This window comes from Hyla sarda, chromosome 1, assembly GCF_029499605.1.
Source record: "Hyla sarda isolate aHylSar1 chromosome 1, aHylSar1.hap1, whole genome shotgun sequence".
Lineage (NCBI taxonomy): Eukaryota > Metazoa > Chordata > Amphibia > Anura > Hylidae > Hyla > Hyla sarda.
This window is the reverse complement of record NC_079189.1, coordinates 381653950-381681394: the sequence shown is the minus strand read 5'-3', so window position 1 is coordinate 381681394 and position 27445 is coordinate 381653950. Positions and strand designations below refer to the sequence as shown.

Sequence of the window (27445 nt, the reverse complement as noted above, 5' to 3'; positions counted from 1 at the left end):
TCTGAGGGACATATGAGTGAGTGGCCGGCCAGAGTATAGTGCAGAGATGCGAGCGCAGGAGAAAGCCGCTCCTGATCTCAGGGATAAAGGATGATCGCAGTGGGTGTCAGGAGTGATACCCACTGTGATCTGTTCTTACCTGCAGGTACTACTACTCCCAACATGGATCACACTCTGCTCCATGCTGGGAGCTGTAGTACCTGCATTAATAGACAGATCGCAACAGGTGTCAGAAATTACACACTCTGCGATCTGTCTATTAATGCAGGTACTACAGCTCCCAGCATGGAGCAAAGTGTGATCCATGTTGGGAGTAGTAGTACCTGCAGTTAAGGAAAGATCACAGTGGATGTCACGCCTGACACGCTGTGATCCTCTTGTATAATGTATAGATGTGGGCGGCCGCTCTTCTATGGTCCCCTGCACTGACGTGTATATACACCTATTAATATTTCCCACAGATAGCTGTGGGAAATATGAATAGGTGTATATATACGCCAGTGCAGGGGACCATAATAGAGCAACTGGCCGCATCTATACATTATACAGGAGGATCACAACGGGCAATCTGTCAATTAGTACAGGTTCTACTACTCCCATCATGGAACAGGGTGTTCCATGCTGGGAGTAGTAGTACCACCTAAAAAAAATAATAAAGAAAAATAAGTGAAAAAACATACACATTACATTTTTATTATTTTCGGCTACATTTTTAGGTCCCTGCCCACCCACATAAATTGATCCCTGTTTCAAAAATTCATAAAAATGCTGTTATAAAAAAGATAAATTTCGTTAGATCCAATTTTTTCCTTCACTAGTGTATCTTTTTTTATTTTTTTTTATTTTTTTATGGCACCCTATGAAATTTTATTAAAAAAAAAGGTATCTCCATCACTTTTTTGGATCGCTTAAGTCCAAAAAAGAATAAAAACCACCTGCAAAAATGGCAAAGTTAAAACATACATATCGTTTTTCTTGGCATTTTTTCACTCCCATGGACTTCTATGGGAGAAAAACGCCACGGTTTTGAGAAAAAAATCGCCAGTGCCTCAACATGCTGCGATTTTGGAAAACTGCCAAGGAGCTGAAAAACACCAAAAAAGAGTGAAAAAACACCAAAAGGATAAAAAAAAAAAAAAAACACCAAGTAGAATAAGAATTTAGCGATTTCTTATTGATTTACAGTGAACATCTGGCCACAGCCTATTTTGGGCGAAAAAAAGCCATGCGGCAAAATTTGCGTTTTTCTTGCCATTTTTACCCCCCCCCCCCCAAAAAAAAAAGTAGAAACCTAGCCTAAAGAAGTCATGTGGATGGGCCTACTTGGTGATACAGTGTGCATATAGAGAGCTGTCAATCACAGTAGGACTGTCCAAATGACCACTTGTCCCAGAATGAGCAGAGATGTACATAAGTAAATAACTATAACTATAACTATCCTGGAACTTTTCTCAGAAAACTATATATCAATCTGCTCAGCATTTCCTGCTCTATAATATGATGCCTGCAGATTGGACTGCATTTTTCATGTGGGAGGTTACCTTTAACCTGTTGGGGACGGAGGGCTTACCTGTATGCCACGTTTCATACCTGATGGGTCCAGACTGCTATCGGCAGCTAGGACCCAGTGTTAATGCCGGGCATCACCGATCGGGCTGATGCCCGGCATTAACCCTTTAGACTCTGCGATGGTAAATTACTCATGTTATAAGCAAGGGTTTTTTTTCCCATAGGACCTGTTGACCAACCATATTACACCATACTGATGCTCTACAGTTTATCTACACACTTTTATAGAACTGTTGTTTATATCATTTACTGTATATGACTGTTTTATAAAACAAAACTTAATAACATGAAAAGACACACTTTCTCCAAGTTTTATCTAGACACTTCACATGCTCAAATGATTTCCACGTGACATGGCAGATGTCTAGGCGGTAGTCCAGTTCTGTCCATATGCACGCTAGCAAATCCTTGCATATGGACTCCAGTCTTTCAGTGATGCATTGTCCCAGGTCATTATAGGCAGATACACTGTGTCTTTAACGTAGTCCCACAGATAGAAGTCACAGTGTTTTAGATCTGGCGATCATGGAGAGTAGGGCAACATTGGGAAATTGTTGTTTCCAGTGCAGCTGACCCAACATTTTGTTAGAGTTTCATTCAGGTATTGCCAACATCTAAATGGAAATGTGGAGATGCACCATCCTGCTCAAAGACAACATTTGGCGTATCTTCCTCTATCTCTGGCCTAAACCATTCCTTTAACACGTCTAAGTAGGAATATCTAGTGACAGTATTCTTGGCAAAAGATCAGGGACCCTAGACTTTGCGACTGCTCATTGCACATATATATGCTTACTTTTGGGTTAGCTCGATAACGTCACATGGTTTTCTAAGCTCCAAAAACTAACATGCCAACTGTGCTTCAGTTTGTTTTTGGTTTCAGTTCCTGAAGATCTTTATTGGTTACAATGCAGTTGTTTTCGTAAGATATGTCAAACCATGGTTTGTTTCACCTGTAGTTCCATAGTCAGCCTGACCAAATCTCTAGAACCAAGTTGTGCTGTTGTTCTAGACATGGCTTAACAATGGCTCTATCCTATAAAAATACATGAAGAATACCATGATTAGTTTACCCAGAATAAAGTGGATAAACTGTTCCTCTCTCTTCAGGATGGCAGTGCTCCGTACAGCTCCAGATATGTTGGTTCCATGGTTGCTGATGTTCACAGGACTCTGGTGTATGGTGGAATTTTCATGTATCCAGCAAATGAGAAGAGCCCAAAAGGAAAGGTAAGTATCACACTTTAGGCACACTTTCAAATGAATCCTGATTGTTTAAGGAAAAACAGATCTGCCCCAGCATAAGAATCATCTGTTTGTTATGTACAGCACATGCAATACAGTTGTACAGTTGTATGTTGTGCAAAGGTAGATGTCACATGTGCCTCCTGGTGTAACACAGGGGCCTACAGTGTGTGATCATACCCAAATTCAAGTAAAAACACAAAGGGAGCCAGCACTGGATGACCACTGGGAATGTGCCCGTAATCCACCCGAGCGCCAAAGACGGGTACACTTCACATTCTCTCCAAAGGAAACAGCAGCAATCGCCAGGTCCACTGGACCTGGCGATTGCTGCTGTTTCCTTTGGAGAGAACATACCCAAATTCAGTTATTTTACAATATTTTTCTATTTACTTATATTGGCCTTTCTATGGTAGGGGCACATGGGGAAATTTATTTTCCTTGTACACCAGCTGTAATGAACGGGCCCCATTTTTCAAATCTGGCATGTGTCTCTTTAACCCCTTCAGGACGGAGCCCATTTTGGCCTTAAGGACCGGAGCGTTTTTTGCACATCTGACCACTGTCACTTTAAACATTAATAACTCTGGAATGCTTTTAGTTATCATTCTGATTCCGAGATTGTTTTTTCGTGACATATTCTACTTTAACATAGTGGTAAATTTTTGTCGATACTTGCATCCTTTCTTGGTGAAAAATCCGTCAATTTGAAAATTTTGCATTTTTCTAACTTTGAAGCTCTCTGCTTGGAAGGAAAATGGATATTACGAATACATTTTTTTTTTATTCACATATACAATATGTCTACTTTATGTTTGCATCATAAAATTGATGAGTTTTTACTTTTGGAAGACACCAGAGGGGTTCAAAGTTCAGCAGCAATTTTCAGATTTTTCACAAAATTTTCAAACTCTGTATTTTTCAGGGACCAGTTCAGGTTTGAAGTGGATTTGAAGGGTCTTCTTATTAGAAATACCCCATAAATGACCCCATTATAAAAACTACACCCCCCAAAGTATTCAAAATGACATTCAGTCAGCGTTTTAACCCTTTAGGTGTTTCACACGAATAGCAGCAAAGTGAAGGAGAAAATTCACAATCTTCATTTTTTACACTCACATGTTCTTGTAGACCCAATTTTTGAATTTTTACAAGGGGTAAAAGGACAACATTTTTACTTTTATTTGTAGCCCAATTTCTCTCGAGTAAGGACATACCTCATATGTCTATGTTAATTGTTCGGTGGGCGCAGTAGAGGACTCAGAAGGGAAGGAGCGACAAGGGGATTTTGGAGAGTACGTTTTTCTGAAATGGTTTTTGGGGGGCATGTTGCATTTAGGAAGCCCCTATGGTGCCAGAACAGCAACAAAAAAAAAACACATGGCATACCATTTTGGAAACTAGACCCCTCGGGGAATGTAACATGGGATAAAGTGAGCCTTTATACCCCACAGGTGTTTCACGACTTTTGCAAATGTAAAAAAAAAATTATAATTTTTACCTAAAATGCTTGTTTTCCCAAAAATTTTAAATTTTTAAAAAGGGTAATAGCAGAAAATACCCCTAAAAATTTGAAGCCCAATTTCTCCTGATTCAGAAAACACCCCATATGGGGGTAAAAAGTGCTCTGCTGGCGCACTACAGGTCTCGGAAGAGAAGGAGTCACATTTGGCTTTTTGAAAGCAAATTTTGCTCTGGGGGCATGCCGCATTTAGGAAGCCCCGATGGTGCCAGGACAGCAAAAAAAAACCCACATGGCATACCATTTTGGAAACTAGACCCCTCGGGGAACGTAACAAGGGGTTAAGTGAACCTTTTATACCCCACAGGTGTTTCACGACTTTTGCATATGTAAAAAAGAAAAAAAATGTTTTACCTAAAATGCTTGTTTTCCCAAAAATTTTACATTTTTAAAAAGGGTAAAAGCAGAAAATACCCCCCCAAAATTTGTTAGGCAATTTCTCCCGAGTACGGCGATACCCCATATGTGGCCTTAAACTGTTGCCTTGAAATACGACAGGGCTCCAAAGTGAGAGCGCCATGCGCATTTGAGGCCTAAATTAGGGACTTACATAGGGAAATTCTACGCCAGTGATTCCGAAACAGGGTGCCTCCAGCTGTTGTAAAACTCCCAGCATGCCTGGACAGTCCGTGGCTGTCCGACAATACTGGGAGTTGTTGTTTTGCAACAGCTGGAGGCTCCGTTTTGGAAACAGTGGCGTACCAGACGCTTTCATTTTTATTGGGGAGGGGAGGGGGGCTGTGTAGGGGTATGTGTATATGTAGTGTTTTTTTACTTTTTATTTAATTTTTTGTTAGTGTAGTGTAGTGTATTTAGGGTACAGTCGCATGGGCGGGGGTTCACAGTAGTTTCTCGCTGGCAGTTTGAGCTGCGGCAGAAAATTTGCGGCAGCTCAAACTTGCAGCCAGATACTTACTGTAATCCTCTGCCCATGTGAGTGTACCCTGTACGTTCACATTTGGGGGGGGGGGGGGACATCCAGCTGTTGCAAAACTACAACTCCCAGCATGCGCTGACAGACTGTACATGCTGAGAGTTTTAGTTTTGCAACAGCTGTAGGCACACTGGTTATGTATCACTGAGTTTGTGACCTAACTCAGTGTTTCACAACCAGTGTGCTTCCAGCTGTTGCAAAACTACAACTCCCAGCATGTACGGTGCATGGTGTACATTGACTGCTGAGAGTTGGAGTTTGCAACAGCTGGAGGCACACCGGTCGTGAAACACTGAGTTAGGTAAAAAAAAAACTCTAAGTTTCACAACCAGTGTGCCTTCAGCTGTTGCAAAACTACAACTCTCAGCAGTCACCGACAGCCAACGGGCATGCTGGGAGTTGTAGTTATGCAACCAGCAGATGCACCACTACAACTCCCAGCATGCACTTTAGCTGTTTGTGCAAGCTGGGAGTTGTAGTTATACAACAGCTGAAGGTACACTTTTCCATAGAAAAAATGTCCCTCCAGCTGTTGCAAAACCATAAGTCCCAGCATGCCCATAAGGGAATGCTGGGAGTTGTGGTGGTCTGCCTCCTGCTGTTGCATAACTACAGCTCCCAGCATGCCCTTTTTGCATGCTGGGAGCTGTTGCTAAGCAACAGCAGGAGGCTGTCGCTCACCTCCAACGATCCAGCCGCATGAGGTCAGTCCCTCGTCGTCGTCGCCGCCGCCGCCGCTCCTGGGGCCCCGATCCCAACATTGATGCCGGGGATCGGGGTCCCCAGCACCCGGGGTGCACATACCGCACCCGCTCACGTCCTCCGGAAGAGGGGCGGAGCGGGTGTGGGAGTGACACCCACAGCAGGCGCCCTGATTGCTCGGCCGGTAATCCGGCCGACGAATCAGGGCGATCGTGAGGTGGCACCAGTGCCACCTCACCCCTGCAGGCTCTGGCTGTTCTCTGACGGCCCCGAACAGCCAGTAATTCCGGGTCACTGAGTCACTGGAGACCCGATTGACCCAGAATCGCCGCAGATTTGACTGAATTGTCCAGCGATCTGCGGCGATTATGCCAGGATGCCTGCTGAACGATTTCAGCAGGCATCCGGCTCCGGTCCCCAACCGGCTAGCAGTGGGGACCGGAATTCCCACGGGCGTATGGATACGCCCTTGGTCCTTAATCCCTTAAGGACGCAGGACGTAAATGTACGTCCTGGTGAGGTGTACTTAACGCACCAGGACGTACATTTACGTCCTGTGCATAACCGCGGGCATCGGAGCGATGCCCGTGTCATGCGCGGCTGATCCCGGCTGCTGATCGCAGCCAGGGACCCGCCGGCAATGGCCGACGCCCGCGATCTCGCGGGCGTCCGCCATTAACCCCTCAGGTGCCGGGATCAATACAGATCCCGGCATCTGCAGCAATGCGCGATTTGAATGAATGATCGGATCGCCCGCAGCGCTGCTGCGGGGATCCGATCATTCATAACGCCGCATGGAGGTCCCCTCTCCTTCCTCCGTCCGGCTCCCGGCGTCTCCTGCTCTGGTCTGTGATCGAGCAGACCAGAACAGAAGATAGCCGATAACACTGATCTGTTCTATGTCCTATACATAGAACAGATCAGTATTAGCAATCATGGTATTGCTATGAATAGTCCCCTATGGGGACTATTCAAGTGTAAAAAAAATGTAAAAAAATGTAAAAGTTAAAGTAAAAAAAAGTGAAAAATCCCCTCCCCCAATAAAAAAGTAAAACGTCCGTTTTTTCCTATTTTCCCCCAAAAAGCGTAAACATTTTTTTTATAGACATATTTGGTATCGCCGCGTACGTAAATGTCCGAACTATTAAAATAAAATGTTAATGATCCCGTACGGTGAACGGCGTGAGCGAAAGAAAAAAAGTCCAAAATTCCTACTTTTTTAATACATTTTATTAAAAAAAAATTATAAAAAATGTATTACGTTTTTTACATGCAAATGTGGTATCAAAAAGAAGTACAGATCATGGCGCAAAAAATGAGCCCCCATACCGCCACTTATATGGAAAAATAAAAAAGTTAGAGGTCATCAAAATAAAGGGATTATAAACGTACTAATTTGGTTAAAAAGTTTGTGATTTTTTTTTAAGCGCAACAATAATATAAAAGTATGTAATAATGGGTATCATTTTAATCGTATTGACCCTCAGAATAAAGAACACACGTCATTTTTACCATAAATTGTACGGCGTGAAAACGAAACCTTCCAAAATTAGCAAAATTGCGTTTTTCGTTTTATTTTCCCCACAAAAATAGTGTTTTTTGGTTGCGCCATACATGTTATGATATAATGAGTGATGTCATTACAAAGGACAACTGGTCACGCAAAAAACAAGCCCTCATACTAGTCTGTGGATGAAAATATAAAAGAGTTATGATTTTTAGAAGGCGAGGAGGAAAAAATGAAAACGTAAAAATTAAATTGTCTGAGTCCTTAAGGCCAAAATGGGCTGAGTCCTTAAGGGGTTAAGGACTCGGAATGCAGGGCGTATCCATACGCCCTATGTCCTGAAGAGGTTAAGGCTAGGTTTGCACACAAGTTTTTTTTCTGGCATTTTTTTTTCGAAAACTGCCACTGCCAAAGTCAGAAGTGGACCCAGTAAGAAGGAGAAGAATTAGTCCTTCTTTAATATTTCTCATTCCTTTTGAATTCATGTCTAACTTGGCTCAAAAACTGTAGTGGCAGTTTTACAAAAGACACTAGAAAAAAACCTGTGTGGAAACCTAGCCTCAGTGGTAAAAACTTTGAAATGCTTTTACTGATTTTTGGCCGTTCACTATGCAGTAAAAATTGTTATTCTGTTATTCTCATATGGAGAATAATGTTATTCTCAGTTTGTTTATGGCAATACCCAACTTGTATAGCTTTTATGTTTTTTTTTTCTTTTCACAAAAAATATCCTTATTTTCAGTTTTTTGTGTTGCTGTTCAGACATCCATAACTTTATCTGACCACATTGTGTGAGGGCTTATTCTTTTGTGTGACGAGCTGCATGCTTTATCCTTGGGATACATTTTTGCGATACATGCTACCTTTTTGATCATTTTTATTCTGCGTTTAGGACCAAAATGAGCAATTCTTGCGCTTGTTTTATGGCGTTCACCGTGTGGGGAAAATAAATTATTGTTTTATTATGCAAGTCATTATGAACGTGGCAATACCCATTATGTATAGATTTGTAGGATTTTTTTGGTGATAATACAGGGCTTTTTTAGGAGGAATTTATTTTATTTGTTTACACTTTATTTAATTATTACGTTATTAATTAACAATCCGTTTACTGTTAGTATTACATTGACATTGTAAAATCCTCACAGGCTGACGAACTTGGCAGACAGGAGGCCATCAGCTGTCCTCCTGCTTACATGGCAACCATTGGGACCTCGTAATCGCATTGCAGGGACGCTGGTTGGGGACAGAGGGAGCCCCCTCACCTTGTTAATCCTATAGATGCTGTGGTCAGTACTAACCTCAGCATCTATGGGGTTAATGCTGCCGAGACCAGTGCGATCTTGGTCTTGGCAGCTGTGGTAGGATCCCTGCTGGGATTGACAGCTGGGTCCCACCACTGATCTCCTACAGCACGTGCAGAGCAGGAGATCAGTTGGACATATGCATACGTCCAGTTGTACGAACATGTTAACCCCTTCCCACAATGCATACTTCCCAGGTGCTAAGGCTGGACCAGCATCTTAGATGTCAGTCTTTATTAATTCCCCAATATTGGTATTCATTTTGGTCAGTATTTTCATTTATAACCAGGAGTGGGTCCAAAACACAGAAAAATAATTTTGTTACAAAATGTTATGGGACTGAGTTATACTGTAGCAATAAAGCCATAACAACATCATTGTGTTTTATTGTTCGGTTTCTATGATGTTTCTGCCAGTATTCAGATCTGTGACCCTACAATACTTATGTAATGTTGCCACACTTTGTAAACTAAAATTCATTGAGTCAGACAAAAGTTACTTTGTTTGTACATTATGTCTTAATAATATCATGAGTCAATGATCCCAGTCATCCACCCCAGAACAGCTGACAACTGATAAGTGTACGAGATGTAAGGAACCTGTTTACCACAAGAGCGTGCAAAATAGTAAGTGGTCAGAGACACATTCTCACATAAAAAAAATGTGGAGCAAAGTCTCCTTACTCATGGTCATCTCAACAAGCAGAATGCCTATCCTGGCATAAACTATGAATAACTATGGATTGGTAGGACCCAAAGGGGTATTCTGCCCCTAGACATCTTATCCCCTATCCAATAGGGGATAAGATGTCTGTTAGCAGGCAGCCGGCCGCTTGGGACCCCCGCAATCTCCATGTTGCACCTGGGGTTCGTTTAGAGCGTCGGGTGCAGCGCCGGAGGCTCGTGATGTCGCAGTCACGCCCCCTCAATGCAAGTCTATGGGAGGGGGCGTGACAGATGTCACGCCCCCTCCCATAGACTTGCATTGAGGGGGCATGGCCATGACATCACGAGCGGGGTATGGCCGTGACGTCACGAGCCTCCGACGCACATCACCAGTCATCCGTGAAGTGAAGTTCGCTCTGTGCACCGGATGTCTGGGGTGCCGCAGCCGAGGTCGCGGGGGTCCCTGCGATCAGACATCTTATCCCCTATCCTTTGGATAGGGGATAAGATGTCTAGGGGTGGAGTACCCCTTTAAGTGGCTATGAATATAACAATGTCCCTGTTTTAGAATGTTTACCTAATGATACATTAGAATTCTAGTCCAAATTTTTTTTATTCGTTTTCAGCCCTACATCTTCAGTGCCTATGGTCACAAGATGTGTGCCATCATACAGCTATCAATGTGCCCTATAAGCCTTTGTAGTTAGTAAGCAAGGCAGGTAGGACCAGGGCACAATCCAAACCCACATAAAATACCTGTTAACATATAGTGCTGCCATAAGCCATTTAGCAGCCAGATACAGTACTACATAACATCCAGATGAGTAGTTTTGTGGTGTGCAGAATAAAGACACTACAAACCTGCAGCACTTACAGCAATAAGACTTATAGCAATAAGACTTACAAACTTACAGCAATAAGAACAGCAATTTGTCAATACAAATCTGTCCTGGTGACATGAAGTGAGTATTTTGGGCCACTTTTTTTTTTTTTTTTTTTGCTGATTAGTTACAGTGCATTCAAAAAATCTTCAGAACATTTTTCCCATTTTGTTATATTGCAGACTTTAGCCAAAATCAACAAATTTCAAATTTTTTCCCCATCATTTTGCACTCAATACCCCATAATGAGTGTGAAAACAGAATTTTACATTGACATAAGCATTCCGAGCCTTTACTCTGTACTTAGTTAAAGCACTTTAGGGCAGCAATTAGAGCCTCCAGTCTTTTGGGTATGTTGTCACGAGGTTTGCATACATGGATTTGGAGAATTTCTGCTATTCTTCTCTGTAGATCTTCTCAAGCTCAGTTAGGTAGGATGGGGACTGTCAACAAACAGCCATTTTCTGGTCTTTCCAGACATTGGGTTCAAGTCAGGGCTCTGACTGGGCCACTCAAGAACATTCACAGAGTTTTCCCTAAGCCGCTCCTGTGTTGTCTTGGCTGTGTGTTTGGGGTCTTTGGGGGGGGGGTTTATCAAAACCTGTGTAGAGGAAGAGGGGTGCAGTTGCCCATGACAATCAATCAGATTGCTTCTATAATTTTTTAAAGAGGTCTGGGAAAAATAAAAGAAATCTGATTGGTTGCTATGGGCAACTGCACCACTTTTCCCTCAACACAGGTTTTGATAAATCTCCCCCATTGTCTTGTTGAAAGGTAAACTTTCAGCCCAGTCTGAGGTACAGACACACTGGATCAGTTTATCTTTGAGACTATCTCTGTCCTTGGCCCAATTCAGCATTCCCTTAAAGGGTACCTCTCATCAAATAAACTTTTGCTATATTTTAGATTAATGAATGTTGAATAACTTTCCAATAGCATGTTAATGAAAAATATGCTTCTTTCTATTGTATTTTTCCCGATCAGTCCTGTCGGCAAGCATTTCTGACTCATGCTGGAGTCCTAAACACTCAGAGCTGCCAGCCTGCTTTGTTCACAGCCAAACAGGCTGTGAACAAAGCAGGCTGGCAGCTTTGAGTGTTCTCCTTTGTGAACAAAGCAGACTGGCAGCTCGTAGTGTTTAGGACTCCAGCATGAGTCTGAAATGCTTGCTGCCAGGACTGGTAGGGAGACCCCTAGTGGTCATTTCTTCAAAGTGGAAAATTTAATAGAAAGAAGCATATATTTTAATAACATGCAATTGTAAAGTTATTCTGCATACATTAATCTATAATATATCAAAAGTTTTTTTGATGAGAGGTACCCTTTAACCCTCACCAGTCTGCTTGCCTCAGCTGCTTAAAAAACCACTTCAATAGCATGACAATACAACCCCCATGCTTCACTGTAGGGATGGTATTGGGCAGGTGATAAGTAGTGCCTGGTTTCCTCCAAACATGATGCTTAGTATTTAGGCCAGAAAGTTCACTTTTGGTTTCTCACAGTCTGTGTGTCTTTTTTTAGTGCATTTTTGCTAACTCCAGACAGGCTTTCATGTGTCTTTTTTTACTGAGAAGAGTGGCTTCTTTCTGGCCATTAAAGGGGTACTCCGATAAAAAACGTTTTTTTTATGAACTGATGCCAGTAAGTTAAACAGATTTGTAAATTACTTCTATTAAAAAAAATCTTTATCTTTCCAGTACTTTTTAGCAGCTGTATGCTACAGAGGAAATTCTTTTCTTTTTTATTTTCTTTTTTTTTCTTGTCCACAGTGCTCTCTGCTGACAGCTGATGCCCGTATCGGGAACTGTCCAGAGCAGGAGAAAATCCCCATTGCAAACCTATGCTGCTCTGGACAGTTCCTGACACAGACAGGGGTGTCAACAGAGAGCACCGCGGACAAGACAAAAAGAAAATAATTTCCTCTGGAGCATACAGCTGCTAAAAGTACTAGAAGGGTAAAGATTTTTTAATAGAAGTAATTTACAAATCTGTTTAATTTTCTGGCACCAGTTCATAAAAAAAAAAAAGTTTTCTATCGGAGTACCACTTTAATGGCCAGAAAGAAGCCACTCTTCTCAGTAAAAGACACATGAAAGACTGTCTGGAGTTAGCAAAAATGCAGAAGCCCAGAATGGTGTAGTGCTGCAGAGATTGTTGATCTTCCGGAAGTGGAACAAGGGGTCTTTAAAGCTCAGTCAGAGTGAACATCTTTTTAGAAAGGCCCTTCTCCCCCGATTACTTAGTTTGGTAAGGCGGCCAATTCTCGTAGGAGTCGTGCTGGTTTCACACTTCTTCCATTTAAGAATTATGGAGGCCATTGTGCTTTTGGGAACTTTCAGTGCAGCAGATATATTTATCTACCCTTCTCCAGATCTGTGGCTCCACACAATCCTGTCTCTGAGCTCTACACCTGGTCCTTTATACTTCATGGCTTGGTTTTTGCTCTGATATGCTTTGTCAATAATGATAAAGAGAAACTGAAGGCTCCCAGAGCTAAACTTCAAGGGTCTGAATACTTATGTCAATGTTAAAATTTAGTTATTCACTCTCTTATTAAATTTGCAAAAAAAATTACATTTTGTTTAACTTTGTCATTACAGGGTATTCTGTGTAGAATGATGGGGAAACTATTTTATTTTTATTTTTTTTAAGTACAAGGAGGCAGCATAACAAAACGTAAAAAAAAGTGAAAGGGTCTGAAAACTTTCAGAATGTGTAGCTTATTAAAATAGTAGTAAAACAGCCATATATGTGGTAGATCATAATGTTTGAACAGTGTATGACGGCACTTCAAGCTGCTTGTGACTCTTGGCCTGACATTTGCTCCACTGATAGAGAAAAATGTGTTTTTATTTCAAGCTGCTTCTAAGAAAAGTTTTGTTTTTTTCCCTTTTTTATCCGGCTGCTCCTTTGTGAGCTTCTCTTCTTGACGTTGTTGTTTTAACACACAATGTTCCTGTTGGGTGAACTGAGACAATACCGTTCACCTGAACAACAAGTTACTGGGCTCATATCCAACCTGGTTTGGAATAGCAAACCTGCCACGTGTCCCTATACCCTCCCACCACCACCATCATACCACATGACAATGTTTTGTTTGCAATTTGTAATGCTGGTTTTTCCACTGAGGAAGTCTACAATGTTAAGTTTCAAAGTGAAAATGTCTTTAGATGAATGAGGAATGTATAACTATTAGAGCCCTGTAAATATTAAACACTTTTTTATTCTAGGCACCATATTAAAAAACTGGCATAAATCAAATGAACCATTATGATACGATTTACAGGAGATAAAAGATTATGATAGTTACAAGCATGGGTCAAATCACTAAAAAGTAGTAAAGGGCACTGTGCTGGGGATCTTATAGAAGAGAAGTAAAATGAAAGTGTAAAGACTTTGTCAGACTCCCCTTTTTTTTTTATACTGACGCTATTTCATAAATGGCTCGTGTAATAACAAATTTACTATAGTAAAATAACATATCAGAATTATCATCACATAAGAAAGTAAATATTTAACAAGCTTTACATTTCATAAATTACCGTATTTTTCGCCGTATAAGACGCACTTTTTCTTCCCCAAAAATGGGGGGGGGGGAAAGTTGGTGCGTCTTATACGGCGAATACACCCCTATCACGGCGGTCCCTGCGGCCATCAATGGCCGGGACCCGCGGCTGATACAGGACATCACTGATCGCGGTGATGCCCTGTATTAACCCTTCAGACGCGGCGATCAAAGCTGACCGCCACGTCTGAAGCGAAAGTGACACTAACCCGGTTGCTCAGTCGGGCTGTTCGGGACCGCCGTGGTGAAATCGCGGCATCCAGAACAGCTTACAGGACACCGGGAGGGACCTTACCTGCCACCTCTGTGTCTGCTCCGTGACGGGATCCCCTGCATGGCTGGCGCTCTCCTTCGACGTCATCACATCGTCGTGCACGCCATCCCGTCATCCAATAGGAGCGGCGTGCGTAGCGACGTGATGACGGCGACTGAGAGCGTGGATCCCGGGGAAGAAGATGTCCGGAGCATCGGGGACACCATGGGGACGCGGCGACAGCGATGAAGCAACATCCAGGGCAGCGGTGACGGGTCCGGAGCGGCGGGGACACGTGTGTATTACCTCCTATACCAGTGGTCTTCAACCTGCGGACCTCCAGATATTGCAAAACTACAACTCACAGCATGCCCGGACAGCAGTTGGCTATCCGGGCATGCTGTAAGTGGTAGTTTTGCAACATCTGGAGGTCCGCAGGTTGAAGATCACTGTTGGGTTCAGAATCTTTTTTTTCTAGATTTTGCACCTTTTAAAATTGGGTGCGTCTTATTTGCCGGCGCATCCTATAGGGCGAAAAATACGGTATATATCTTTTTTAAACATTGTGGTGTCCCGGCACCGTATTTCATACTGTGCCTTAGTTATTAGTCCCCAAAGTTAGAGTCCCTAGGACTGTCGGGGTTCGCTTCCCTAATTAACCCCTAGTCACCCCTTAGTAACTTGATATTTATAAATATTATCTATATAAATATATGGTGTTACTTGCTTGTTTTAGCTTCGCAGGACCTGCGGGTCATGTGACCCGGTTCACAGAACTCTATGGTTTGCTAAAAGACCTTTTGGTGGTTCTAGTCAGGTGATCACCCACTATCCATTGTAATGGTGAGTGACAGCTGATATGGACCAATCCAAAACGGCCAGCCCTTGCCCATATAAGGGAGCTGCGCCATTTTGTTGCTCTCTTGGGTTGCTGACTCTGGACGAGGTAGGACCTCCGCAGCTTTCAAGACAATTACTAGGCCAAAGCCTTGCGGCCTAGGCCTGTGCTAGAGACAGATAGTTCTTACAATTCCCAGCTATCTCTGGACCTAATCCAACCCCTAAATCCAGCGGATCTATGCAAATTCAATCCTCCTAATCTTAAGAGAACTTTCCGGTCCGAAGTAACTGTCAGTCACTGCTGTGCTGTCTATATTGACTCTGTTATCTGGACTGTTACTGATACTTAATGTACAGAAAATCTTCAGTAAAGTTCCTGCAAGTTTTAAGTTCAGCACTGCTGTGGACAATCCATTTATTTTACAACTCACCTATCGCTCTTGGGAAGGGTGGCGATAGGCCCAGCATCACTACAGAGTTTTTACCCTCACCCTGGCGTCACGAGTGACAAAGGTTAAATTAACCCCTCATATACTACAGCAACACCCCAACTACCCTACACCCCCACCAGGCTATCACAACATATTCTATTTGATAGTTTAATTTTGAAGCCGGAGTTGGTATCGGTACATTTTTTACTGGTTCCATCGAAAACGGACTGTCACTTCATCTCCACAGTCCTAGTCATTTTACTATATTTGTTTACTGATATGTTGCATATATTATGTTAACCTTTTACATTACTTATCTTGAACAGAGCTATGGCCTATGTTAAAGTCCAGAGCTGCAGGCAGTCTGTTGTTGATAACTGCTGGAAGACTGCTGAAAGCTTATCTGAGCTTCCATATTGTAATGCGGTCAGCTTTGCAGTTACCTTATTTTTCACTCCATAAGACGCACTTTTTCTCCCCCAAAAGTGGGAAGGAAATGTCTGTGCGTCTTATGGAATGAATGCGTGTGCCAAAGTGCAGGGAAGGCTACAGAGGGGAGGCTGCTAAGCTTACCTGCTCCTGGGTCTGTACGACGAAGGGCTCCGCTGCCCCGCTGCCTCTGATTCAGGCCGCTGCCCCGTTCTTCCATCCCCTTTACTGCCACTGTCCCATTCACCTGTCCGCATAATGGAGTCTTATGGAGGAGCATGTGACACACGTCACTCCCCCTGCGCCCAACGCAACACTACAGAGGAAGCAGAGTGACGTGTGTCACATGCTCCTCCATAGACTCCATTATGCGGACGGCAGAACATGGCAGTGGTAGTGATAAGTACCGGTATGTAACCACAAGGGGGGTCCTGCTGGCCACAAGGGGGGTTTGCTTCAGAATATTGTTTTTCTTGTTCTCCTCCTCTAAAACCTAGGTGAGTCTTATGGAGCGAAAAATACGGTAGTATTCTGTATGTCAAATAGCCGTACAATGTTTAGCAGGGCATGCTAAATAATATATACTGAAATGCTATGTCATAAATGAACTGTAAAATAATGCCCAGAAGTAATCTAGTAGACCTGGCTTTTTAGGGTGTTTGCCTTTCACTAGATCATCCAAATCAGTGATTCCCAATCAGGGTGCCCTTTTATTAAAAAATTTCCCACCCCGGCCTGCGTGTGTGTGACTTACGGCGCTGCAGGGAGGAAGGGAAGTATGTGTGTGCTTTGCTGTGCGTGCATCCCCCTGCGGCCCAGTCAGTGAGTGCCCTGGGGGTGCTCTGCTGGATTACCGTGCCGGTGTAGTGACCCGTGCCCCAGCGTCCCCCTCCCCCTGCAGTGCAGTGAATGAGTGCCCTGCCAGAGCCCTGAGTTGGTGCCCTGCCAGAGAGGAGAGATGTGGATTCCAGTGTAGTGAAGAAAAATGGCTTGCTTAAGGTACTGTACCCTGTCCACCCCCCCCCTCTCACCCATGTCAATCCATGTCATCTCCTGTCATCAATGTCCACCCCCTGTCCATCCTGGTCACCCATGTTCACCCCCCCAGTCTGCCCCAGTCTACCCCCTGTCACACATGTCTACCCCGTCACCCATGTCCATCCCCCTATTCACCCCTCTGTCCCTTTGCACCCCTTTCACCCCTCTTTTATCCCCCATGTCATCCTTGTCCACCCTCCTGTCATGCCTGTTCACCCCCATATATCCGGTGTCCACCCTCCTGTCATCCATGTCCAACTTGGCCACCCCTCTGTCACCCCTGTCCATTCCCCTGTCACACATGTTCACCCCCCGTCCACCCCTCTGACCCCCCCCCCCCCCCAGTCTACACCTGTCACCCATGTCCACCCCCCCCCCATTCAGTCAATTTGTCACTCCTGTCCACCCCTCTTTTAACCGCTTGTCCACCCTTCTGTCATCCATGTTCACCTTGGCCATCCGCCTATCTACCCCTCTGTCATCCCTGTCCATCCCCCTTTCACCCATGTTCACCCCCCCCCCCGATTGTCCACCCCACTGACCACATCCTTGTCAACCCCGTCCACCCCTGTTACCACCATGTCACTCCTGTCCACCCCTGTCACCCCCGACGCCCCCTTGTCACCCATGTTCACTCTTCTACACCCCTCTGTCACCTATGTACACCCCGTCCCCCATGTTCACTCTTCTACACCCCTCTGTCACCTATGTACACCCCGTCACCCATGTACACCCCTCTGCCACCGATGTACACTCCTCTACACCCCTCTGTCTCCCATGTACACTCCTCTACACCCCTTTGTCACAATGTACACACCTCTGTACCCCTCTGTCACCCATCTACACACCTCTACACACCTGTTTTCCCTTTACACCTATACGCCCCTGTATTCCTCTTCACTTGTAAAAGGGGAATCTGGAGGCTGATGCTGGTAAAGTGTGGAGCCTAATAGGTTTGTTTTGCATGTTTAACGGTGAAGAATTGTGGCTGGAAGAAATGGTCCGGAAGGGAGAATGGAACGACGGTGATCAGAGAAGACGTCATTTGTGATTTGCTGTATAAATAAGCATTGTAATCTACATACCCACAAATAAATAGATATTGTGCATTGCATAAATTTCTTTCTATTTATTTATTTATTTTTGCTTGTTAATTTTGGTAGAGGTGCCCCGGGAAATTATTATTTTCTTTTTCTTAGCCAAGTGTCAAGGCAGTGTGGCCGAGCTGCTCAAGTGCCAAAACCTGGCATGACTCCTAAATTGTCCTCACTTTCCAGCAACTCCTAGATTGATGTATGGGGCTCTCTATACCAGTGGTTCTCAACCTGGGGGTACAAGTACCCCCAGGGGTACTTAGCAGTTCTCCAGGGGGTACTTGAAAAAAATTAAATCAGTAATGGCAGCCACTGGTTACTGGTCTGGACCACTTTGAAAGAAATGGTAGGCTGATGTCACTGCAGTGAGGAGCGGAGCAGGCGGACAGCAAAGGGGAAGCGTGGGCACTGGGCTGCTGTCAGCAGTAATTACCATCAGCTTTGTTGCTCCTCTGCCCCTGCAGACAGGGGGACCTACTGCTATGAGCTATAGCAATAGGTCCCCAGACCAGAGGAGCGGTGGAGCACCAAAGCTGGACAATATGGTGGCCTACAACTATGTATGGGGGCAGTTTGGGTGCCATTTGGGGGCCTACAGCTATATTTTGGGGCACAGAGGTGGCCTAACAACTTTATGGGGACACAAAGCGGGTACTATTACTGTGTGTGACAATAAACATGGGGAGTTAGTAAATAGGTGGATATTGTACTGCAGTAAGAAGCCTAAAATGTTTGTTTGCCTGGTTCTGTGGAGAAATCTTGTATGGGAGAAATCTTAATGGCGGTCTAGGCCAGATAGTGAAGAAAAGAAAACAACTCCGGTTAGAGAAGACGTCACCTGTAAATCGTGGGACTGGGGAGATAGGGAGAGGAACAGGGGGCCTGTTTATAGAGGAAGGTAAATCATATGAAATATACTATAATCATTACAAAATGTCTCTAATACGGGGGTAAAATATTTTGGGAATGGGCTGTCAAGGGGTACTCAGGCAAAAAAGGTTGAGAACCACTGCTCTATACAGGTATCAAGGAGGGCTGGGATGTAAGGACGAGTCAGGAGGCATGACAGGCTGTGACAATTGAGCAGATTGGCACTGTTTCCTTGACACTTGGCCAAGAAATATAACAATAATAAGTTTGTCAACCTCCATCAGATGTTTGCTTTTATACTATTGCAGCTTCCCAACGGTGCCTGCAGCACTTAGCAGCTGCTCCATAAATGTAAAATGTAGCATTCCTTTTATTTTATTTTTTTTAATCGGTGACATGGACCAGGTACTGTGTGTCAATGTATAAAAAAAAAAAGCATGTTCCCTTTAAATATGCCTAATGTGTGAATTTAGAAAAGTGCAATTTTACCGTTTCTTTTCTGTGCCCTTCGCAGCTACGTCTGTTGTATGAGTGTAACCCTATGGCCTTTATTATTGAGCAAGCCGGTGGAATGGCAACCACGGGAACTCAGCCAGTGCTGGATGTTAAGCCGGAGTCTATCCATCAGAGGGTGCCACTAATTCTTGGCTCTCCAGATGATGTTGAAGAGTACTTGGCCTGTGTGAGGAAACACCAGAAGAGCAGCTAATTGTGTTTAACCTTTGTTTTTCATTCATGTACCTGTGTTTCTTACTCATAAAGGAAGTTCTAAACCTCTTCGAGTGCATTACTGATATTTGGTCCTTTATTATACACTGTTTTATTATTTCTATATAAATGTATTTCTGGTTATGTGACTCCAATTAAAGGTGCATACTTAGAATGCTTATTTCACTATCCACAGAATAGGGGATAAGTATCCCATTGTGGGGGGTCTGACTGCTGGCACCTCCTTAGAGCTCTGAATTGGGGCTCTGAGTCTGTTTCAGTTGTGCTTGCATGCCCCTTTATATTCATTTTGTATTGAGCCGCCGGAGATAGTCAAGCACTATTCTCAGCTATCTCCACTGGCTCCATAGACATTGAATGGAGTAGGGATTAAGTATTCTTACACAGAATTGTAGGTTAGGATCACACATAGTGTGAAATATGCTGCAGGAAATGCGCTGTGGATTCTGCTATGAGCAAACACACAGAGCCACCCCGCTGCAACAGTAAGGTTAGGAGGCGGGCCACACATCACAGTCACATCAGAGTGCTCACCCTGCCTCCAAACCTAACTGTGCACACTGGGCTGCAGCAGGATAACCCTGAAGGTTTGCTCATAGCAGAATCTGCAGCATATTTCCTGCTGCACAGCAGATTTCCCTTAGAGTGAAATATGCTGCAGATGTGCTGCATGTGATCCTACCCGTAAAAGGAAACTGACAGCAGGACCACCAGCACTAACCTGAATATACAGGTAGATAGTGCGGGTGACCCTGTTTCTAACACTTCTTACTGTGTGAAATTTAGTGCTGGCATTCAGGACATATTCATCTTGTTGATATGGTATTTTCTTCATAACTGCACTGAAGGCAACTGCTGCTGTATGTGCAATCCTTTCTCCTGCCCCTTGTGCCCATAACTCCACCAAATGCATGGCATGCTGAGGAAGAGAGGATAAATATGTTATGAAGGTGGGGTGATCAAGAGAGTGGATGGGAGAAAGCATTGCACAAACAGCAGCAGCCACCTCCATTGCAGTTATAAATAAAAGACCTTTATAGCAACAAGATGAATATCTCCAGGACAACTGCATTGATTTTCACCTGTTAAGAAGCATTTAGTGCAGGTTACCCTGTTTCTATCTACCTGTATATTCAGATCAGTACACGTGACCCTGCTGTTTCCTTTTAAAGCGCACAGTCACTGTGCACAGGACTCTTCAGCCAATCACTGGCCTCAGGGAGCTACCATAAGAAGTACAATTGATTGGCTGCAGCGCCCTGTGTACAGTTCTGGGATGTCACTGGGACACTTCTGTCAGGGTCTCCGCGTAGTGTTGGACTAGGAGTGAGCAAGTCTAAAATTTTTATTTATTTTTTATTTCTTTTACTATCCCCTGCAAATGCACAAATTTTTCATAAAGCAAGAAAGCCTCTTTAAATAAGTTGCCTTCTTTGGCAAATCCCTGTGTGCAAAAAAGCTTCCTGATATAAGGCTGATCATAGGGTATTTATCATTTGTGATAGCCTGGGGGATGTAGGGTATGGGGAGTGTAGTTGTGCGGTGATTAAAGGGTGCTTGTTAACCCTTGCTATTCGTGACGCCAGGGTGAGGGCTCCTCAGTAATGCTTGCCCTACCGCCATCCTTCCCAAGAGTGATAGGGAGGTAGATAATAATAGAATGTCCACAACCGGAGAGTTTTCTGAAACAGGTATAACTTTTACTGAAGGTTTTCTGCAAGCTTCATAAACTGAACAGTCTCTATGCATACAACTGCTTCTTTGGAGATTGACAAAGGTTGCGACTTTAGCAATTTAGAGTCTTTAAGTATTAGGCGCTGTTCCACTGGATTTAGGGGATTTAGTTGCGGTCCAGTAGTCACGATAGCATTAGCGGGGGTAGTTTAGAACTCACGGTTTTAGTTCAGCTGAGGCCGGTAGGTTTTTCAGGCCTAGCGTGTCTTTGCAAGTTGCGCAGATCTGTCCTGCTAGTCCGGCATCCACGAGAGCAGCAACCCAAGAGAGCGATAATTGGCTACAGCTCCCTTATATAGGCAGGGGCTGGACTAGTGCTAATTGGTCCATACGGATGTTAGTCACCATTACAAAGATTTGTGGGTAACATGTGACCCAAGGACCTCCAAAGGTCCTCCAACATACCATAGAGGATATTTAACATGGTCACATGACCAAAAGTACTTTACATTAAATTAGATATACATTATTTATTAAATATATACACGTATTAATATTAGAGAATTAGACTTGAGGAGAGGCGACTAGGGGCTGTCCCACCTGAGGGACCCTACCTGAGCGTAGTTACTGACTTTGGGGACCTCTACACTAGGTACTGTATGTAATACGGTACCGGGACACCACACATTCTTACATAAATTGATGGTCCATGCATGTTAAACACAAATATTCTGGGTTCTCCTTTTCGTAGCTACTACCTGCTCCAGTGAAAAGATGAGGATGGTAAATGGTGGTTCACCCTCTACATATATATATATATATATATATATATTTTTTTTATGTGTATATGAAAAAGCATTTTTATATCAAATGAACTGGATTTCAACTCATTTTGGTCAGTATTTTTGGCCAAAACCAGGAGTGGAACTGACACAGAAAAAAAACTATATTGGAAAGATCTGCTACTTTTTCTGTGTTGTGAACCCATTCCTGGTTATTCCTCAAAATACTGACCAAAATACTATGTGTGAACATAGCTTTATGTTTGTGGCAATGACCCAATTGTTTCTGTGAGAGAGAAATATGTTCCACTAGGCCAGTGTGATCCAATCAGATGGCCTCCAGCTGTTTCAAAACTACAACTCCCAGCATGCACAGACAGTCTCTGTTTTGTCTGGGCATGCTGGGAGTTGTAGTTTTGCGACAGCTGGAGGCACCCTGGTAGGAAAACACAGCACTAGGTAGACATTTTATTCTGTGACCTAAAGCACAGCTGTAACATGTCACTTTTGTCAAACAAGATTGTAGAGAAAACTGATGTTCCAGTGGAAATAAGCCAGCAGAATTGTGAATCTGTCATTCTATGTCCACCAAACAGAAGAAGCTGAAAACAGGGGAGGAGCACTCTCATGCCTGACTTCCCTGTCAGCTGCTGTTATCATCATCTTCCCCCCACAGCCTGTACAGGCAAGATTCATGCATTCCTTGTGTGAAGCAATGTGCAAAGATCACATGAGAAGTGCTTACAGGAAGAGAAGTCTTGTCTGACCTAAAAGGGTTAATAACTTGCCTTGTCTCACACAGAAGTGCTGACTCAGACAATGAAGCAATGCTGTCACGTTTGGATGGTTCAGAACACTTGGCATTGTTCGCCGAGAATGAACCAATTAACCTGTATTTCTGGTATTGTGATTGTCATGAAATACATTTAGATCTTAATCGATCATGTACATATCTTCACGCAATGCGAGAGGCATCCGTGTTCATATTCAGGGCTCACGCAATTCTGAGATTCATAATCAAACCTATAGCAACATATTTGCAATCCTGTTATTAGGAATATTAGGCTGGGTTGCAGTGGCAGCATGGTGTAGGTAATTCACTTCCTTTTGCTCCTGCAGACCATCATTACATTGGGTAGATTGCGTGTTTACATATTTATCAATCTGAGCAAAGTTTATATGTAATTAATACTAATATGAGTATACAGTCATGGTCATAAATGTTGGCACCCCTGAAATGTTTCTAGAAAATGAAGTATTTCTCACAGGAAAGGATTGCAGTAACACATGTTTTGCTATACACATGTTTATTCCCTTTGTGTGTATTGGAACTAAACCAAAAAAGGTGGAAAAAAACAAATTGGACATAATGTCACACCAAACTCCAAAAATAAATTATTGGCACCCTTTCAAAATTGTGGAAAATAAGATTGTTTCAAGCATGTGATGCTCCTTTAAACTCACCTTGGGCAAGTAACAGGTGTGGGAAATATAAAAATCACACCTGAAAGTAGATAAAAAGGAGAGAAGTTCACTTAGTCTATGTATTGTGTGTCTGTGTGTGCTACACTAAGCATGGACAACAGAAAGAGAAGAAGAGAACTGTCTGAGGACTTGAGAAGCAAAATTGTGGAAAAATATCATTAATCTCAAGGTTACAAGTCCATCTCCAGAGATCTAGATTTGCCTTTGTCCACAGTGCGCAACATTATCAAGAAGTTTACAACCGATGGAACTGTAGCTAATTTCCCTGGGCGTGGATGGAAGAGAAAAATTGATGAAAGGTGTCAACACAGGATAGTCCGGATGGTGGATAAGCAGCTCCAAACAAGTTCCGAAGATATTCAAGCTGTCCTGTAGGGTCAGGGAGCATCAGTGTCAGCGCAAACTATTCATCGACATTTAAATGAAATGAAACGCTATGGCAGGAGACTTGGAGGACCCCACTACTGACACAGACATATAAGAAAGCAAGACTACATTTTGCCAAAATGAAATTGAGTAAGCCAAAATCCTTCGGGGGAAAATGTCTTTTGGACAGATGAGACCAAGATAGAGCTTTTTGGTAAAGCACATCATTCTACTGTTTACCGAAAATGGAATGAGGCCTACAAAGATAAGAACACAGTACCTACAGTGAAATATGGTGGAGATTCAATGATGTTTCGGGGTTATGCAGTTTCTTCATTTATGAATAAAGATACTATAAAGTGAATCATCTGAAGCCTGGTGAGTGCCCTTGACACCCTTTCTCTTGTGGATATATTTGTATTGGACTGTTGCTATTTCAAGTAAGCAATAGTGTTGAGCGGCATAGGCCATATTCGAATTCGCGAATATATGGACGAATATTCGTCATATATTCACGAATATTCGCATATTCGTAATATTCTCGTTTTTTTTTTTGCATATTCGCAAATTTGCGTATGCGAAAATTATCATATGCGAAAATTAACATATACAAAAATTCGTATGTGTGAAAATTTGCATGTGCGAAAATTAGCATATGCTAATTTTCGCATATGCTAAAATTCGCTCACCTGTCTCACACAGTAGTATTAGAGCCTTCTTTACACCACACAAGCTGGAAGCAGAGAGAGGTGATCACTGTGATGTGTACTGTGGGGAAAAAAAATACGAATATTCGTAATTACGAATATATAGTGCTATATTCGCGAATTCGCGAATATGCGATATTCGCAAATAAAATTTGCATTGCGAATATTCGCGAGCAACACTAGTAAGCAACACTAGTGGAAATTTAGCTTCTAATTAAGGGAAGCGTTTGTGTGTGCCTTTCTTTGTGTACCTACAGCATTTGCCAAGGATTTTTCTCTTTACTTCATGACTAATATGAGTATATTCACACGGCACATTTGGCAGAATATTTAAAAGGGAACTCCACAGGAATTTTTTTTTTTTTTTAAATCAGATTAAGTTAAACTTAAAATTAAATGGGAAACTAAAACAAATTTGTAAATTATTTCTATATAAAAATGTCAATCCTTCCAGTACTAATCAGATGCCTCAGAGGAAGTTTTGTTGTTCTTTCCTAGTTCCTGACATGGACAGAGGTGTCGGCAGAGAGCACTGTGGTCAGACTAGAAAGAACTACCCAACTTCCTCAGGAGCACACAGCGACTCATAAGTACTGGAAGGATTAACATATTAAAATAGAAGTCAATCATGTAAGTCATACAGTGGCCCCTCAAGTTACAATATTAATTGGTTCCAGGAAAATCATTGTATGTTGAAACCATTGCATGTTGAGACCATAACTCAATGGAAACCTGGTAATTGGTTCTGAAGCCCCAAAATGTCATCCAAAAATAGGAAAAAGCGAGGATTAAACAAAAATAAGTAGATGACTAATATAGATAAAGCAAATCCTTACATATAAAAGTAATAAAGATCTTCTGGGAGCTGTAATCACTGTCTATGTAGAGGACAGGAGCTTCTTCACGGTCCTGTACAGTACACACAGTGTCCCAAAAATGTAAAATGGAGCCGCCCTCACCTGGTGTCCAAAGGAGCAGCTAACTGTGGTAAAGGTGAAGAGTAGTACAGAACATGTAATACCTCCCCGTACTGTAGGGAGGCGCTACCAGAGAGGAATTCAGGGCATACACTTCAGTAATGCAGGTGTTTTACCAGTAAATGTCCATTCTGATTGGTCAGTTCTTCCAGCCATTAACACGTTTCACAGATCTGGACTGTCTGTACATTGTATGTTGAGTTTGGGTTTCAGTTACAATGGTCTAGAAAAGACCATTGTATGTTGAAACTATTGTATGTTGAGGCCATTGTAAGTTGAGGGATCACTGTATTTTGTTTCTTTAGGCTGGAAACAGACATAAACCAAACCGAAATAAGAAAATACCGATATAAGAAAATGTACTCAAACACCAGCAGAGTAAATCGGGCGCTGAGACCAGGATAAAACCAAGTGTTTCTTTATTCCCACAATGCAATGCGTTTATAGGTTCTCTCACTAGTAATTTATCTCATTACATTGATTTATTTCTCCAACCACTTGTTTTACCGTTACCATCATACCTTAAAGGGGTACTCCGGTGAAAACCTTTTTTCTTTTAAATCAACTGGTGGCAGAAAGTTAAACATATTTGTAAATTACTTCTATTAAAAAATCGTAATCCTTCCTGTACTTATTAGCTGCTGAATACTACAGAGGAAATTCTTTTCTTTTTGGAATTCTCTTTGCTGACGTCATTATAATAATAACTCTATATTTATTGTTGTCCTTAGTGGAATTTGAACCCAAGGTGTGTATTAGAACTAAACAAAAAAATGAGGAAAAAAAGCAAATTGGACATAATGTCACACCAAACTCCAAAAATGGGCTGGATAAAATTATTGGCACCCTTTCAAAATTGTGGAAAAATAAGATTGTTTCAAGCATGTGATGCTACTTTAAACTCACCTTGGGCAAGTAACAGGTGTGGGCAATATAAAAATCACACCTGAAAGCAGATAAAAATGAGATAAGTTCACTTAGTCTATGTATTGTGTGTCTGTGTGTACCACACTAAGCATGGACAACAAAAAGAGAGGAGAACTGTCTGAGGACTTGAGAAGCAAAATTGTGGAAAAATATAATTAATCTCAAGGTTACAAGTCCATCTCCAGAGATCTAGATTTGTCTTTGTCCTCAGTGCACAACATTATCAAGAAGTTTACAACCAATGGAACTGTAGCTAATCTCCCTGGGCATGGTAGATAAGCAGCTCCAAACAAGTTCCAAAGATATTCAAATATCTACAAATATGTTTAACTTTCTGGCACCAGTTGATTTAAAAGAAAAAAGGTTTTCCCCGGAGTACCCTTTTAAAGATTCCACACAACTTATTAGAGAACTTCCCTTTTTGAGTCTTTTATCACCCTTGACGTTTGTGCACTTTATTCTAATATTTCTACCCACATAGGTCTAAAAGCTGTACACGATACCTTTAAAAATGATTCTTCTTTTAATGACGCTCAAGGTCTATTTTTAATTGAGGCCATGGAATTTATTTTGGAGCATAACTCTTTCCAATTTAATAATATTATTTTCAGGCAGATGAGGGGCTGTGCTTTGGGGACTCGATTCTCCCCCAGTTACGCAAATTTGGTAATGGGGCGATTCGAGTCCCTGCATATAGCACAGTCCCCTCAATTTAGTCCTTATATTATTTTTTATAGACGTTTCATAGATGATTTGATTTTTATTTGGTCGTGTACTCATACCTTTGCTGAACAACTTGTTACCCATCTTAATTCCAATAAGTGGGGTCTCTCCTTTACCTTACAGTATTCTGAAGACAAGATAGAATTCCTGGACTTACTTATTAAGAAGGACATATCTGGAAAAAATCTCCACTGAAACCTTTTTCAAAAAGGTGGATGTGAATATT

General features: G+C 42.5%; 1 protein-coding gene across 2 annotated transcripts in view; it reads left to right on the top strand.

Annotated features, from left to right (window-relative positions):
* Positions 1 to 19620, top strand: part of LOC130307919 (fructose-1,6-bisphosphatase isozyme 2) — a 40042-nt gene extending 20422 nt beyond the window's left edge. For both annotated transcript variants that reach the window (XM_056552205.1, XM_056552206.1), the window contains exons 6-7: positions 2680 to 2799; positions 19364 to 19620. In XM_056552205.1, coding sequence (XP_056408180.1) covers positions 2680 to 2799; positions 19364 to 19558 — 315 coding nt within the window. In that variant the 3' untranslated portion in view covers positions 19559 to 19620. The remainder of the gene's footprint in view (positions 1 to 2679; positions 2800 to 19363) is intronic.
* The last annotated feature ends 7825 nt before the right edge of the window (positions 19621 to 27445 follow it).